Source organism: Mesoplodon mirus (assembly GCF_964341445.2).
Source record: "Mesoplodon mirus genome assembly, chromosome: 9".
NCBI lineage: Eukaryota > Metazoa > Chordata > Mammalia > Artiodactyla > Ziphiidae > Mesoplodon > Mesoplodon mirus.
Window position 1 is genome coordinate 114,105,403 of NC_138985.1, and position 14,057 is coordinate 114,119,459.

At 60.5% G+C, this 14,057-nt stretch overlaps 1 protein-coding gene across 1 annotated transcript; it reads right to left on the bottom strand.

Annotated features, from left to right (window-relative positions):
• Nucleotides 1-5,903: 5,903 nt before the first annotated feature.
• Nucleotides 5,904-10,650, bottom strand: MNX1 (motor neuron and pancreas homeobox 1; the record flags this gene model as incomplete). The annotated part of the gene is made up of 3 exons (XM_082632603.1): nt 5,904-6,266; nt 6,885-7,045; nt 9,948-10,650. The coding sequence occupies 3 exons, from the start codon at nt 10,648-10,650 to the stop codon at nt 5,904-5,906; spliced, it is 1,227 nt and encodes a 408-aa protein (XP_082488729.1).
• Between the last annotated feature and the right edge of the window lie 3,407 nt (nt 10,651-14,057).

Below are 14,057 nucleotides of genomic sequence, written 5' to 3' on the forward strand. Positions count from 1 at the left end.
AAGGACCGGCCCCAGAGGGACACCTGGCCTGTCCCCTAGGACGGACAAGGGAAAGCGGGCCATTCTCTCCTCGCAAGCCCCTGAGCCAGGACGACCCTAACTCTTCCTGTTTATCCTTTTACAAGATGCTGTTTCAGCACAGAAGAAAACATGCTTGGAAGCAAGGCTGTTAATGGAAAGGTGACCCCATGCGAAAACCCCCAGCATTTTAGAACCGGATCATCTCGGAGCACGAACCACCGCGAACCGAGCCGCCTTCCCCTCCCGCCTCCGGGATCCCCGTGGGGCATTTCGGGCGCGCCTTCCCGAGGCCCGGGCCGCGAGGCAGGGACGCCCCCGGGCGGCAGCGGCGCGGCGATGGGGCCGCGGCGACCCCTCGGGCTGGCGGGCGGCCCTCCCCCGCGCCCCCGGCCTGACCCCGCGCCCCCGCCCCGCCCCGCCCGCCGGCCGCGATAAGGCGGCGGCCCTTTGTTCCGCCCCCAGCTGGGTAAACCGCGCCGCCTCCCCTCGCCGAGGCCGCCGGCCGGGGGGCACCTTTGTCCCGCCCAGCGCCGCGGACAATGGCCCGAGGAGCCGCACATTGTCCGGCACCTTGTGTACACTCGGGGCGGCCAGGTGCGCGGCCGCGGAATGCAGGGTCGGCGCAGGGCCGGCAGGTGGGGGGAGCGCGGGAGACCCCCTCCCCACGCCCCACGCCGCCGGCCTCCGAACCCCGCCTTCTCAACAGGGTCCCCCCCGCCTCGGGGTGCGGGACGGGAGGGGGCCGGGCCGCGAACCCTGGATGGGTGACCCGCCAGCCCGGCACCCGCTCGCCCGGACCGCGGCCCAGACCCGGAGGGCGGGCGCGGGACGTGCGTGCGTGTGCGTGTGTGCGTGTGTGTGTGTGTGTGCGTGTGTGTGCTGGGCGCGGCGGCGGGGGGCTGGTTCTCGTTGGCGTCCGGTTTGGGACACACCTGGCACGTCGTAAAGTGATTTACGAAGTGAAAGTGTTAAATGAGGCCACCAGCTGGAGCCCCGGCCCGGCTTTATGAGTTTTATTAGGTGCCTATTATGGAAAATAAACTTTAATCCGACCATAAAAACCAAATCTGAAAAACATATTTGCCTTGTAGTCTGGAACACTGCAGCGTTCTCGGTTGAGTCACTCCTCCAAAGGGATTAGTTTTATTGAGGGAGACACAGGGCACCGCAGGACTTTGATACGGGGTGGGGGTCGCCCACGTCCTGCGGGGACCCCCCCCCGCAGGCCCTTCCCCGCGGCGCCTGGGGCCTGGCGGGGGGGTGGGAGCGTAGGGGAGGCCGCAGGGGTCAGTTAACCCGCAGACCTGGAGGTGCTCGTAGAGTCAGCCCGGAGCGGGTCGGGCTCCCCACACCGCGAGGGACGGCAGCGGCTGACCCGCAAACTCCGCGCCCGCTCAGGTCCGCGGCGGCCTGGGGGCCAGGTGCTCCCTTCCAAAGCCTTCTCCGGGATTTGGATGTTCTACAGCAAGTCTGCCCTTTCAGTAGGAGGTGGGGAGAGAGGGGGGGGAGAGAGGGGGGAGGGAAGGGGAGAGGGAAGAAGAGGAGGAGGGGGAGGGAGGGAGGAAGGTAAGAAGGTCTGTCCTCGCTTTAGTCACCTTAGCCATTTTAGGTGGCTAGTACAGTAGCGTTAACTGTATACATATTACTGGGCAACAGCTCTCTAGAATTTTTTCATCTTGCAAAACTGAAACTCCCTCCCCATTAAACATCTCCCCTTTTCCCCCTCCTCCCAAGACCCTGGCAACCTCCCTTCTATGTGCTGTCTCTAAGAATTTGACGATCTTAGATGCCACATGTAAGTAGAATTATGCAGTATTTGTCTTTTTGTGACTGGCTTATTTCACCGATCATCATGTCCTCAAGGCTTATCCCTGTTGTAGCAGGTGTCAGAATTTCCTTTTTAAAGGCTGAATACTATTCCACTGCGCATCTGTATCCCATTTTTGGTTATTGTGAATCATGCTGCAATGAGCATGGCTGTGCAAATCTCTCTTCCAGATCCTTTTCAGTTCTTTTGGATATACATCCGGAAGTAGGGTCGCTGGGCCACATGGTAATTATGTTTTTGTTGTTGTTATTTGTTTGTTTTGAGGACCCTCCGTACTATTTTCCATAGTGGCTGCACTATTTTCCATTCCTACCAACAGTGCACAAGGGTTCCAATTTCCCCACATCCTCGCCCACACTTGTTATCTTGTTTTGTTTTTGTTTTCATAACAGCTATCCTAACAGGTGGGAGGTGCGAGCTCATTGTGGTTGTGGTTTGTATCTGCCTAATGGTTAGTGATGCTAAGCATCTTTTCATGTGCTTGTGGACCATTTGTACGGCTCCTGCAGAGAAATGTCTATTCCATTCCTTTGCCTATTTTTAACTGGATGGCTTTTTGTTGTTGTTGAATTGTAGTTCTTTATATATTTTGGATATTAATCCCTTATCAGATATTTGAGTTGCAAGTACTTTCTCCCTTCCCAGGTAGCCTTTCATTGTGTTGATTGTTCCCTTTGCTGCGCAGGAGTTTTAAATGTTGACATAATCCCATTTGCCTGTTTTTGCTTTTGCTGTCATAGAAAAGTCTTTCCCGCGGATCTTTCCAAGCTGACTTCCGCCTGGATATAGGGTGCAGGAAGGCCAACCGCGAAAGGAACAGGCCCATTTCGTCTACGTTCTAGGCGTTTCTGCACTCTTCAGACTCCAAGCCTTAAGGCATCTGGTCAGGGCCCTCGGACCCTGGGCCAGAGCTCTGCGAGGGCTGGACAGGTGATCCCTGGACTGTGGCCTGGAGGGCACCGATAGATTGGTCTCTTCCTCACACGAAGGTCTTTAACCACATTTTCTTCGCACACGCTGGAGACCCTGGCACACGACGAGGTACCCTTTCTGAGAACGGAGGACTCCCCCATTAAGGTGAAGAGAACCCGCGCCGAGGGTGGCGCCGGGGTGGGCAGGGGGTCGGGCGGGGTTCCCAGAGGGTCGGGTCCGCTTTGGGCGCGGCCCTCGCTTTGGGGTCGCCGTGTCCCGGCGCCGCCGGGTCGGCAGGGCGCCCCCCGCCGGGTGGAGAGCAGGGAGACCGCCGGGCACTGGGGCTTCACGGCCGGAGGCCCGCGCCGCTGCCCGAGGGCCAAGCTTGGGCTGGTCTGGAAACAGTGCTTCGTCCCCCTCAGGGCTGGGCTGCGTGGGCCTGGCTCCGGGTCCTGGGAACCCGGTCCTCGTGGCGGCAGGGCTCCTTCCCCGCCGCGCGGGGGCCGCGGGTGGGCGGGCGGGGCGGGGCTGGCGGCCGCTCATTATGCGGAATGAATTGTTCGCTGTGCCCGGAGTGGGTGAGGATGAGCCGGTGATTATATTTAAATTTGCTATAATTGATTTGGGGAAGAGCTACTGTGACAAGAACGAATTGATCATTAAATTTATTAGCGAGATAAATTCCGTCGCGCTTAAGCGGCTGGCTGGAGACGCTGGGGCCGCGGGCGAGTCCCGCCTTCCCGGCCGCCAAGTCCCCGCGCCAAACCCGGGCTCGCTCTGCTGGAGGGCGGGGGCGGGGGTCACAATCATTCTATCTTCCTTTAATGCGCCTCTGCCCCTTGTCGCCGAGGGAGCGAACGATTCCCTGGTTCAGGAGGGTCTGCACCTTGGGGTGGAGGGACGGACCCTCCGCCGAGGCCGGCGGCGCCCCAGCTTCCAGGTCGGATGCTACACCCCCTCCCCGGCCGCCGCCGGTCCCCGGGGGGCCCAGTGTTGAGGTAGGGGCGCTGACGCTGGACCATCTGAGCAGGGGGGCGGCGGGGAATAACCCCCAGATGTGGAGCCAGCCGGGGCAGAGATTGCTTCAGGCTGAACTTCCCCAATGTGGTAGAAATTAAAACGAGATACACACGGATTGCAGATCTTTTTCAACCCCCAAAGGCATCTGTCTTTCTCCTCTCCCCCTCCCCATCCCCTCTCTCTAATTTTCCCACCCCTTTCCTCGGGCTCTCGGGCTTTCCCACCAGTTGCAAACCAGGTCCGCGTCCCCCCAAAGCACCTTTGGACCCGGAGGCGGCCAGGCCCGCGCCCTGCCGCCCGCGCCCGACAGCTGCTCCTGCCCGGGCTCCCAGCAGCGCCGCGCCCCCGGGCTTGGCTGAGGTTGGATTTTATGGAAGGAGCCCGGGGTGATAATGAGCTGCCAGAGAGGATATTAATCTCACCCCGGCCCTGAAGTCGAGGAGTGGCCCCGCTCGCCTGCGCGGTAATCACCCAAATGAAACTCCGGGCCCTTCTGAACTCATTTATCAGCTGGGAGGAGGGGGAGACGAGGGGGCGAGAGAAGGGGGGAGGGGGAGAGAAGGGGGAGGGGAGAGAAGGGGGAGGGGGAGGGGAGAGAAGGAGGAGGGGAGAGAAGGGGGAGGGGAGAGAAGGGGGAGGGGAGAGAAGGGGGAGGGGAGGGGGCGCACCCCGGCCCAGTTGCTGGTGAGAAAATGAAAAACAGAAGGAAGGAGGAAGGCACGAGGGAAGGAGGAAGAAGCAGTGTCCCTGGCTCACCTATTTCCTCCGGGCCCAGGAGAGGCCCGCGCGTAAGCGGTGGGGGAAGGGGAGCCGCGCGGAGGGCGAGCCCGGCATGCGTGCAGCACAGGGCGAAGGCCCGGCTCGGCCCGGGTGATGGATGGCGCGCGCTGCCCAGCTTTATTAACCCACAGCCATCGCGGCCTGGCTGGAGCGCTCCTGTCGCCCAGTGCTGTCCTCGCAGACGTTTGCCCAGATCCAGAAAAACCAGTCCTGGCCGGCCCGAGAAGGTTTTTCGGCAGAGACGCCGGGGTTGACGAGAAAGAGAAGCGCCGCGGTACGCGAGGCAATGCGGAAAAGGCGCGCGAGCAGCGCCCCGGGCCGCACGGACCCCAGAGACCAGTGAAGTCTGGTGGTTTGGAGCTTGTTTTCTGAAACATTCAAATAGTGTGTTTTCGCTTCTGGAGCGCCGGCGAAGCAAGAAGATCCTCAGAGAAAGAGGAAAATAAGTACACGGCGTCCAAAGTTACTCCTTGGAGATCCTCGCATCCGGGACAGATGTGAACCAGCATGCAGACGCGCGCTGACACCTGGCCTCGGGTATTTTTACCGACACTTCGTACCTGCGACTCCCCAGCAGCCGGAATCAAGTTCCTCACCGTCCTCGGGGGCCCAGAGAGGTGGCGGTCCTGACACCCATTCGCGATTCTGATTTTCACCTTCTGCTGTCAGTTGAGGAATACAGCCCATCATTTCAACGACAAAAATAGTAAACCCCACTTTCACAACTCCCCTCAAAAGATTTGCACTCTCATCCAGTAAAAAAAAAACAATTTATTTTACATTCCATCGTGGGCGATGGGAGAAGCTAAATGATAATTTAGCATGCGTAAGTAGACATTTCTTTATATATATATTTATAAATACAATATACAAAAATAAAGACAATACAGTTTTGGGGTTTCCAGCAGTTTGAACGCTCATGGCATAAATCCCTCCCCCCTCCCCCCAAGATACATCAGCACAAAACATTTTTTCTTTTTTCAGCACTCAGAATGGCGTGTCCAGAGGTTTCAAGTCTCGGGGGTGGTTTAACACTGCAGGTTTCCGCCTTCTCCACTCGGCAGGAGGGGAACTGGGAGCCTCCCCTGATGAACGCTCAGTCCTTCTCAGAAACACCTCCCCCCAGCGCAAACCAAATTAAACGAAAAAGAACCAGAGTTCAAGTCTGAACCTGCCGGGCCTCCCTCTTTCCGTCCCTTGAAGAGCAGACGGCTGCTGGGGCCCACAAGGGCAGCCCCCAGGGCCGGGCCGCCTCCGCTCGCGGGCCTGGGGGGCGGACCTGGGGGCCATGGGAGGGGTCCCAGCATCCAGGCCGTACCGCCACCCGCCGGCCGCGGGGCCCCTACTGGGGCGGGGGCTGGTGGCCGGGCCCGCCGGGCCGCGGGGCAGGCGAGTCGGCCCCGGAGGAGCAGTCAGAGGAGGCGGCGTGCGTGCTAGCGCCGTTGCTGTAGGGGAAATGGTCCTCGTCGTCGTCGTCCTCCTCCTCCTCGGGGTCACTGTCCCTCAAGTCCCGCAGGCGGCGTCCGCTGCCCTTGTCCCCGGGCGCCGGCGGCCCCAGCAGCTCCTCGTCCCCCTGGTCCCCGGCGCCGCCGCCTTTGCCCGCGCCCGCGCCGCTCTTCTGCTTCTCGGCCTCCTGCGCTGCCTGCTCTTTGGCCTTTTTGCTGCGCTTCCACTTCATCCGCCGGTTCTGGAACCAGATCTTCACCTGCGGGCACAAGCGGCGTGAGAAACCCGCCACCTCCATCCCCGCCGAGTCCCCGGGCTCCTGCGCCTGCACCCGCCGTGCGCGCGCCTCCATCACCAGGCCCGGGCGTGGGGCTCCCATTAGAGGACTCGGAAGCTCCAGGGGGATGGCGCTTCCCACCCTGCGCATCAGCAAAACCCAAAGACCGGCTGGGGGCTCTGAGGAAGCTCAAACGAAGACCCCTACCTCCCACCCCCAGCACCGCGGTCTTCCACCCTCACGCACGGGTGTGTGTGCGAGGGGCCGGGGCTGCTGGGGTACCTGTCTGTAAATCTCAAGATGTCCCCTCCTTTCCTTCTGGAGTGGAATCTCTCTCATGTGGCCTGGGGACCACCTGCTTCAGAATGGGGGGGTGGTGGTGCAAATTCCTGGGCCCAACAGAACCAGCTGAATCAGACCTCTGCGTGCCAGTATAGGAACCCTGGGGGCAGATGGGAACTCTGGCTGGGATGTTAATCCACACCCTAAAGGTCAAATGGGCACAGCTCCAGGTGCCCAGGAAGGCCGAGGATCAAGAGAGCAGAAGCGACAGTGTCCCTGGGAGGCCAGGCCGCGTTGAGGGCGGGGGGAGCAGCGCACCTGGGTCTCGGTGAGCATCAGGGACGTGGCCACCTCGAAGCGTTTGGGCCGCGACAGGTACTTGTTGAGCTTGAACTGGTGCTCCAGCTCGAGCAGCTGCTGGCTGGTGAAGGCGGTGCGTGGCCGGCGGCACTTCCCCAGGAGGTTGGACTGCGCCTGGGCTGGGGTGGGAGAGGCTGGTGAGCCCACATCAGTCCACTGCCCGCTGCTGCCCAGCGCCAGCAACACTCCTCACGCCAGGCTGCCCGCTGCTCGCCGGCCCTGCAGAGTCGCTGCTCTTTCTTTAGTGTCAGCGCCCCCTCCCCAAGGAAGCCCTGGAGCCCAGGACCCCTCGGCCAGGTGGGCCCAGATGGTTTGGGTTTAGAGGGACCAAGTCTTTTCATCCCAGGCGGGGCCCGGGTGTCCTGATTAAAGAGAGCCTATCACCCAGGCACGTCCTCTCCACCTGGGTGGGCGTTGGTAGAAAGCAGGTGGACAGAAAGGCAAGTAGCAGAGGCCCAGGGGCCCCCTCCTCCCCACTCCTCCCGGCGCCTTCCCCAACTCAGGCCCAATCCACACAGGCCACCGGAACCACTTCCTACTTCTTCCTGCCCAGCGAAGAACTGGTGCAGGATTCCCACCGCCACCTCCTCACGTACAAAAGGAATAGAAGGAGAAAAGGGAAGAAGGAAGGAAGGAAGGAAGAAAGAAAAGGACCAAATTCTGGTCCTAAATATGTGTATTCATCAGAGACTCTCCCCCATGTAAAATGTTTTCTTGACAACGCCTGCCCAGGGTCCAGAGGGGCAGAGCCTTGGGAGATTGGAAGCCTTTCAGGACAATTCTCATTACGCAAATTAAAGGCCTAGGCACAGGGGGATCCAGCTTTCTACGTGTTCAAGGAGGTCTCTTGGCTTTATTTACATAATTTCACACGGTTACATCACAGAGAATTTTATGACCTCAAAGCGAGACTTCCCTTGATTTCCCAGGAGCCTGACAAGTGTTAGACAATAAAAGAAAGGAAAGGAAAGAAAAGAGGCCAGCCCCGGGCAGGACAAGCTCAGGCTCCCATGGGATGGGCAATTTGCTTTATGGGAAGGCCCACGCCCCCCGCTTTAGTTAAACAAGGCCCCGAATTCCCAACTTGACAATACATTAGAACTTTAATTAAAACACTGGCTCTGAAGGGACCATTTGGGAAATGCCATCTGATGGCTGAGACACCAATTAAAGGAAACCAAACAGGTTTCCAGCGACCAGAGGAGGGACTCCCAGAGCCCATTCTGCCATGGTCACCTGTTTGTTATTGCCCTTTAGGATTCGGTGTTCAGATTCTTTTTCTGAACTTAAAGCTGGCTGGGTTTTAATTAGCTAACTCTGGGTCGAGATTAGGAATAAGAGATGGACTAAGTGTGTTGGCAAAGGGATGTGGCTTTAGTCAATTTTCTGGGCAATCCTGGGCTCCACGCAGGCCAGGGTAAACAGCCGGGTAGCCAGGGAACCCAGCGCCCAGGGGAGGCCTGTGTGGAGATCACTGCTGCCTGCTCCCCCCCATCGGTGGGAGACTAAGCCTGCCAGGCTCTGGGAGATGCAGGTCACAATGAAAGATGCGTGGGGTGGCATTCCATCAGAAGGGGTTTGCTGGGCTCTGAGGCCAGGCCTGGAAGGGTGCCTTGGGTTTGGCTGACCCCAGATCAGGAGCTCAGATATGCCTGAAGCCACAGAAGTGAGAGCAAGCTTGCCCTCTTTGCCTGGGGTCGGGAGGGGTGACTCCAACGGAAGGGATGGGTGGCCATTAGGGCCTTCTGGGAGGTGAGCCGGGAACAGCCTGGGGTGGCCGCGGGCCAACAGCGCACATGCTGGGATTTTCTCACCCGGCTGTGACTTCTCCAGCCTTCTGGGATCCTAGCTTTTCTCTGTTTAGTCACGACCATAGCTTCTAGCAGAGGAATCTGAATTCTGGCAAATGTTTATTTCTGTTTTCCTTTTTGCTTTTTTTCCCTTCCCATGCCTGCATCTCCCCAGTCTAAACAAATCCATTCAGACGGAAACAATGGGGTCTCTTTGTTTGGGTGTTTGGCGGCTGAAATCGTTAAGCCTCAAGCATCTTCCTCTGAGCGGAGCCGGGGTGGAGCGAGCGGACCTGAGATCCAGAATCTCCGGAGCTCCACTCCGGCGCGCCCGCCCGCGCGCGCCAGGAAAGCCCGAGAGAGAGAGGCTCAGGCCTCGGCCAGGTGTCCCGCCTGGGTGGCGAGCACGCCGCCCACAGTTGGGCGGCTCTCGGGTTGGGGATGGCCAGCCCTCCCGCGCTGCGGTCTTGGGGAGGGGTGCGCGTTGTGCTGGGCGCCCTGAATTCGGAGGAGGGCACCTGCTGCTTAGAGCCCCTGAAGGAGGGCGCATCTCCCGGCCTTCCGGAGCGTGCCATCTCTCTGTTCAAGTCAGGCCACCCGCCTCCTGGGCATCGCACCCCGGACCCAGCGCCCTTCCAGAGGCGGGAAGAGCCCCGCAAAGGGCCAGGAGGTCGCCCGGGGCCCCTGCCTTGCGTCCCTGGGCCTCTTGAAGCTCATTTCTCCTTCGCTAACTCTGGGAGCGCTCCCTCTCCTGGGAGGGACCGGGAGTCACTCCAGAACCCAGAATGCGGGACCAAAGTCACGTCCATTTCCCTGAGGATAAACCCCTGGTTTCGGTGGCCCCCGATTCCCAGGCACACCTGACTCCAGGGCGCTCCCCGGCTCGCCTTCCCCCCCCACTTCCTGCTCCTCTAGCCTGCCGGTTAATCATTAGGTTTTAGTCTCACACCTCCAGCTGCCCCTTCCCATTAAGAGAGGAAGCGAAGCAAAGTCCGCGCGTGGGCATTTTAATCATTCGCTGACAATCCCACATCGCGCAGCCCGCGCGAGTCCTCGCAGGCCCCGGGCGGAGCCGAGGCGGCCTCGCGGCGCTGCCACAGCTCGCTCGGAGCAGAGAACCAGCGGAAGGAGGTGCCAGGTGGAGGAGGATGCACGGGAGAACCTTCTGCCAACACTCCCCCTCCCCCGTTTCCTCCTCCCTCCGCAGGCTCGGGGGCTGCGCGGTACTCACAGTTAAAGTCCGGCATCTTGGGCAGGATCATGCCCGCGGTGGACGCCCGCAGCCACTGGTCCAACTGAAAGGTGCCGGCGCCCAGCTTAATGGGGTCGGCGGGGTGCGCGGGGTGCGCGCCCTGCACCTGCGGGTACGAGTAGGAGAGTGCCGGGTGCTGCCCGGCCAGCGCGGCCGCCGCCGCCGCCGCCGAGTAGCCGTAGACCGGGTGGCCGTAGAGCGCCGCCTGCGCCGGGAGGCCCGCGCCGCCCTGCGCGCCCCCCGGGTGCAGCCCCAGCGCCAGACCCCCCGCGGCAGCGGCGGCGGCTGCGGCGGCCGCAGCGGCGGCGGCGGCGCCGGGGTGCGCGTGGTGGTGGGGCCCCCCGGGCCCGCCTCCGCCTCCGCCCGCCCCGCCGCCCGCGCCGCCAGCGCCCAGGAAGCCCGGTTTGGGCAGCAGCGCGCAGTGCGCGGCCAGCAGGCGCGGCGGCGACGGGCTCTCGGCGCGCAGGCGGTCGGTGGGCGCCGCGGGCGGCTCCGAGGACGCGGGGCTGCAGCCGCCGCTCGCCCCGCCGCTCGCCCCGCCGCCGCCGCCGCCGCCCCCGGGGCCAGCTGCGGCGGCCGCGAGCGACGTGACCAGGGCCAGCGGCGCGGTCTGCGCCGAGGCCGCTCGCGGAGGGTCCACGGCCAGCAGCGCGTCGATGCGGAAATTTTTGGATTTTTCCATCGGCTCGTTAGGGGTTGGCGATCAGCGCGGGGAGGTGCGTGACGCGGCCGCGTGCCGGCCCGCGGAGTCTTTGCGTGGCGGCGGCCAGCCCCGGGGCTCGGTATTGTTATGATTATTTGCCAGTAATCAAAGTCGCCGCCGGAAACTCAGCCGAGGGTGACCATGGTCCGGGCGCCTCCTCCGTGCGGGCCCCGCCCCGGGCCGCGTCCACTCGCTCTCGCACAAACTCCCACGCGAGTGCGCGGCGCGCCGGGGCCGAGAGCCCGGCTCAGCGCTGCAGCCCGCAGGCGACCGCGCCGAGGCCGCTGGCGCCGCGCTGGGGACCCGCGCCCCTCCGCGCACTTGAAGCGCAGCGCGGCCGCCGATTGGCGCGCTCGGCGGGGGCTTGGGGAGGGGCTCCGGCCCCGCCATTGGCCGAGGGGCGCACCTGTCACCGTCCCGGTCGCCCGCCGCCCCGCCCCTGCGCCGCGGGGTCCTAAACAGCCCAGGGTGCCGAGCCGCGAAGGCGGGGCGGGGACCGAGACAGGGGTTGGAAGACTCGGAGGCGCAGCCTGGGGTGCCTGCTCGCCCTCCTGCGGCCGCTGAGCTGGCGGCGGGGGCTGGCAACCCCCGGGGTCCGTGTGGGCTCCCCGGCCGGAGTCCAGCTCGCGACACACGCTGTCCGGGTCTGAGTTCGTGTCACCTAGAGCCAGCAGCGTGCGTCCTCTCCCTCCTCCTCGCCGGCGCTTGAGCGTGTCCACTTCTGCAAGGAGAGCCCACGCTGCTTCCAGATCGAGTCGCTCTGCTCAGTGCAGGCAGCTCAGCGAAGACCGTTCTGGTCCCCAAGCCCTGCGCCCGAGGGGTCTGTGTCCCTGTCGCCAGCCCCCTCACCTTTCCGGGGAAGTTCTGTGCGTTGCAGGTGTTGTTTGTGGGGGAGTGAGGCGTACGTGTACCCGAGCGCGAGCTTGCCTTCCACAAGCCCGCGCCTTCAGTCCTCCCGGTCTAGGTGAGAGTTTGGTGCGAGCGGCCTGCAGGACCCAGGTCGGCTTGGAGACGTCGTCCACTCGCCATGGTCCTCGATTACAGAGCTCTTCCTCTGCCGAGGGACACCCGCCCGTGGGCAGGCAGAAGACGGCACCCATCTGGGCCCTGGGAAGCCCAGCCGGGCGGGAGTCAGCCGAGGCCGGTCACTGATCCTGCTAGCCCCAGGCCCCAGGCTGGAAAACGCAGGCTCTCTGCTGCCTGCAGCTCCTGGAAAATTGGAGGAAAGGGCTTCCCTTGTCTGAGCAAGGGAGTGGGATGAGAATCCAGACTTCACCTCCGCCCCATACTCACACTTCAAATATTTACAGTAAAAGCACTTCCAAAGGCTTTTTGAAGCAGAAAGAATGGACGCGCGGGTCAAGGAGCCCAGCGGCCACCAACGCCGGTCTCTGTCAATAGCTCCGTTAGACCTAGTTATCTTCCCCAGACAGATGTGAGAATTCGAGAAGGAGCTCGGGTTCTGGAAGCCTGGCTTCCCGTGCAGGTGAGAGGTGAATAAAGGACAGGAAGGGGGCTGTGGGAGGGGCAGGGCCAGGTACACTTTAACATTAGCAGGTCAGGTTGCCACAAGAGGGATGTTTAAATGTACATACAGGGAACAAGTCATTTCCCTTCAAAAGACTCTTTTCCCCAGGTGAGAGTGGATTGCAGTGATTCTGTGGGTAAGCAGTGTTTCTTTTTCATTGTAACAGTGTAGTTCCGAGACTCACAGGACTACTTGGAAGATTAGGAGGACAGCAGTGGAGAAGTGACAGCAAATGGAATAAAAGTTATATAGCTTTGCAAAAACCAATATTAACTTGTAACTAGAAATAACAGCACTTCCATGGTGCTTGTCTTGTCTCTCATATCTCTTGTCTTTCTTATGTCTTTGTGGTGGTAAAAATGCAGTCCTTCTGTCTCTGAGGGGAGAGAGGGGTACACTCACATCTCTTGAACACCTACTATGTGCCATGAGCTTTCTAGAATTATCTTCCTTAATCCTCCCTATGACACCAGATGAAATCTCCATTTCACAGAGTACAGATTCAAAGAGGTTGAGACTCTCATCCCCACAAACTGTTAAGCCTCAGAGTTTGGAATGAGGTCAGGTCTGACTGCAGGAGCCTCACCGTTCCCACCTGCTGCCCTCAACGTTTCCGATATCCCCAGCCCTTTCCCCATCCTGTCTGTTCCCTCTGCGGAAGGAGGGTTTTACAAAGAGACCTGAGCTTAGCCACCTGTTCTGGGACAGGAGACCTTCACCCTTCGAGAAAGGGTAACAGTGTCTTTGTTGTCACTCTATCTCTCCAAGAGAGAGCAAGCAAACGTGGCCCCCTCCTCTGATGGGGGTGAGCTCGAAGGCTGCCTGCCCCTCCCGTGTCTCATCCCCTCCCCCCCATCTGCTGGTCCTGAAGGCAATGATATAGGAGGTTGGGGTGGGGGAAGGAGTGCAAAGTAGATTTCCCAAGGTGGATCTTGGAGAGCCTGACGCCCCTCCTACCTGAAATAACCACTGCCGGGGGCTAGTTTAGTTGGTGATGGGGGTGTGCAGTCTAGACTTCATAAATCACCCCATCTTCCTCAACAAAATTATTCTATTTTTTTATAACTCCCAGAGCAATTCACTTTACCATTTTTTTGTTCTACAGTAAGTATGCTCCCAAACTCCTCAAAATCTCCCCCACCCCATGCTTCTACTCTGCCTGGGCCAGCTGAGAACACTTCCTGAACACACGGAATGGACGCCGTCCACAGGTGGGACGCAGCTCAGGCAGGTTCCTCTGATTACCCCCTGAGTCCACACCACCTGAGGGGCCCAGGTGCGGGATCCGAAGTGGACTCAGCCTGCCGCCCTGGGTCCAGGTCCTGGCCACCTCTCTAAATGCAGTGTGACTGCAGATGTAGAAGCTTCTCTATCTTGATGGATTTCTCTTTCTTTGTCTCGAAAAGTCGGGGTTAGACAAAATGGACCCTGCAGTGCTAAGTGACTTTAAAATGATCAGATTCCCTGTTTATGTTAAGAATTAGGGAATACATATTGGAGGTGCCTGTGAAGTTGTATGGGAAGAGAGAGGGAGAGAGAGACGAAGAGGTCTCAGAAGTTTGGGGTCTTTGTGTGGTTTATGGTGTGTGAAGCTGAGCACACCAGGGCTCTTCCTGTTTCCAGCATCTGTATTGATCCAGCCCAGCTGGCTTTGAAGCAGGTTTTGGGCAGACAGGAGCAGGGCTTGGTCTTGGGAAGGGCCGCAGCGAGAGATCAAAGGTCTGGTCTGAGGGGTGCTCCCAGCCTCAGTCTCCAGGTGCCCAGGGACAGCATCCAGCCCCAGGACACCGGGGAGAACTCTCCAGCTCCCAAGCAAAGCAGCACTGAGGGCCTGGTGCCCCTTTCATCTAGCTGGCTC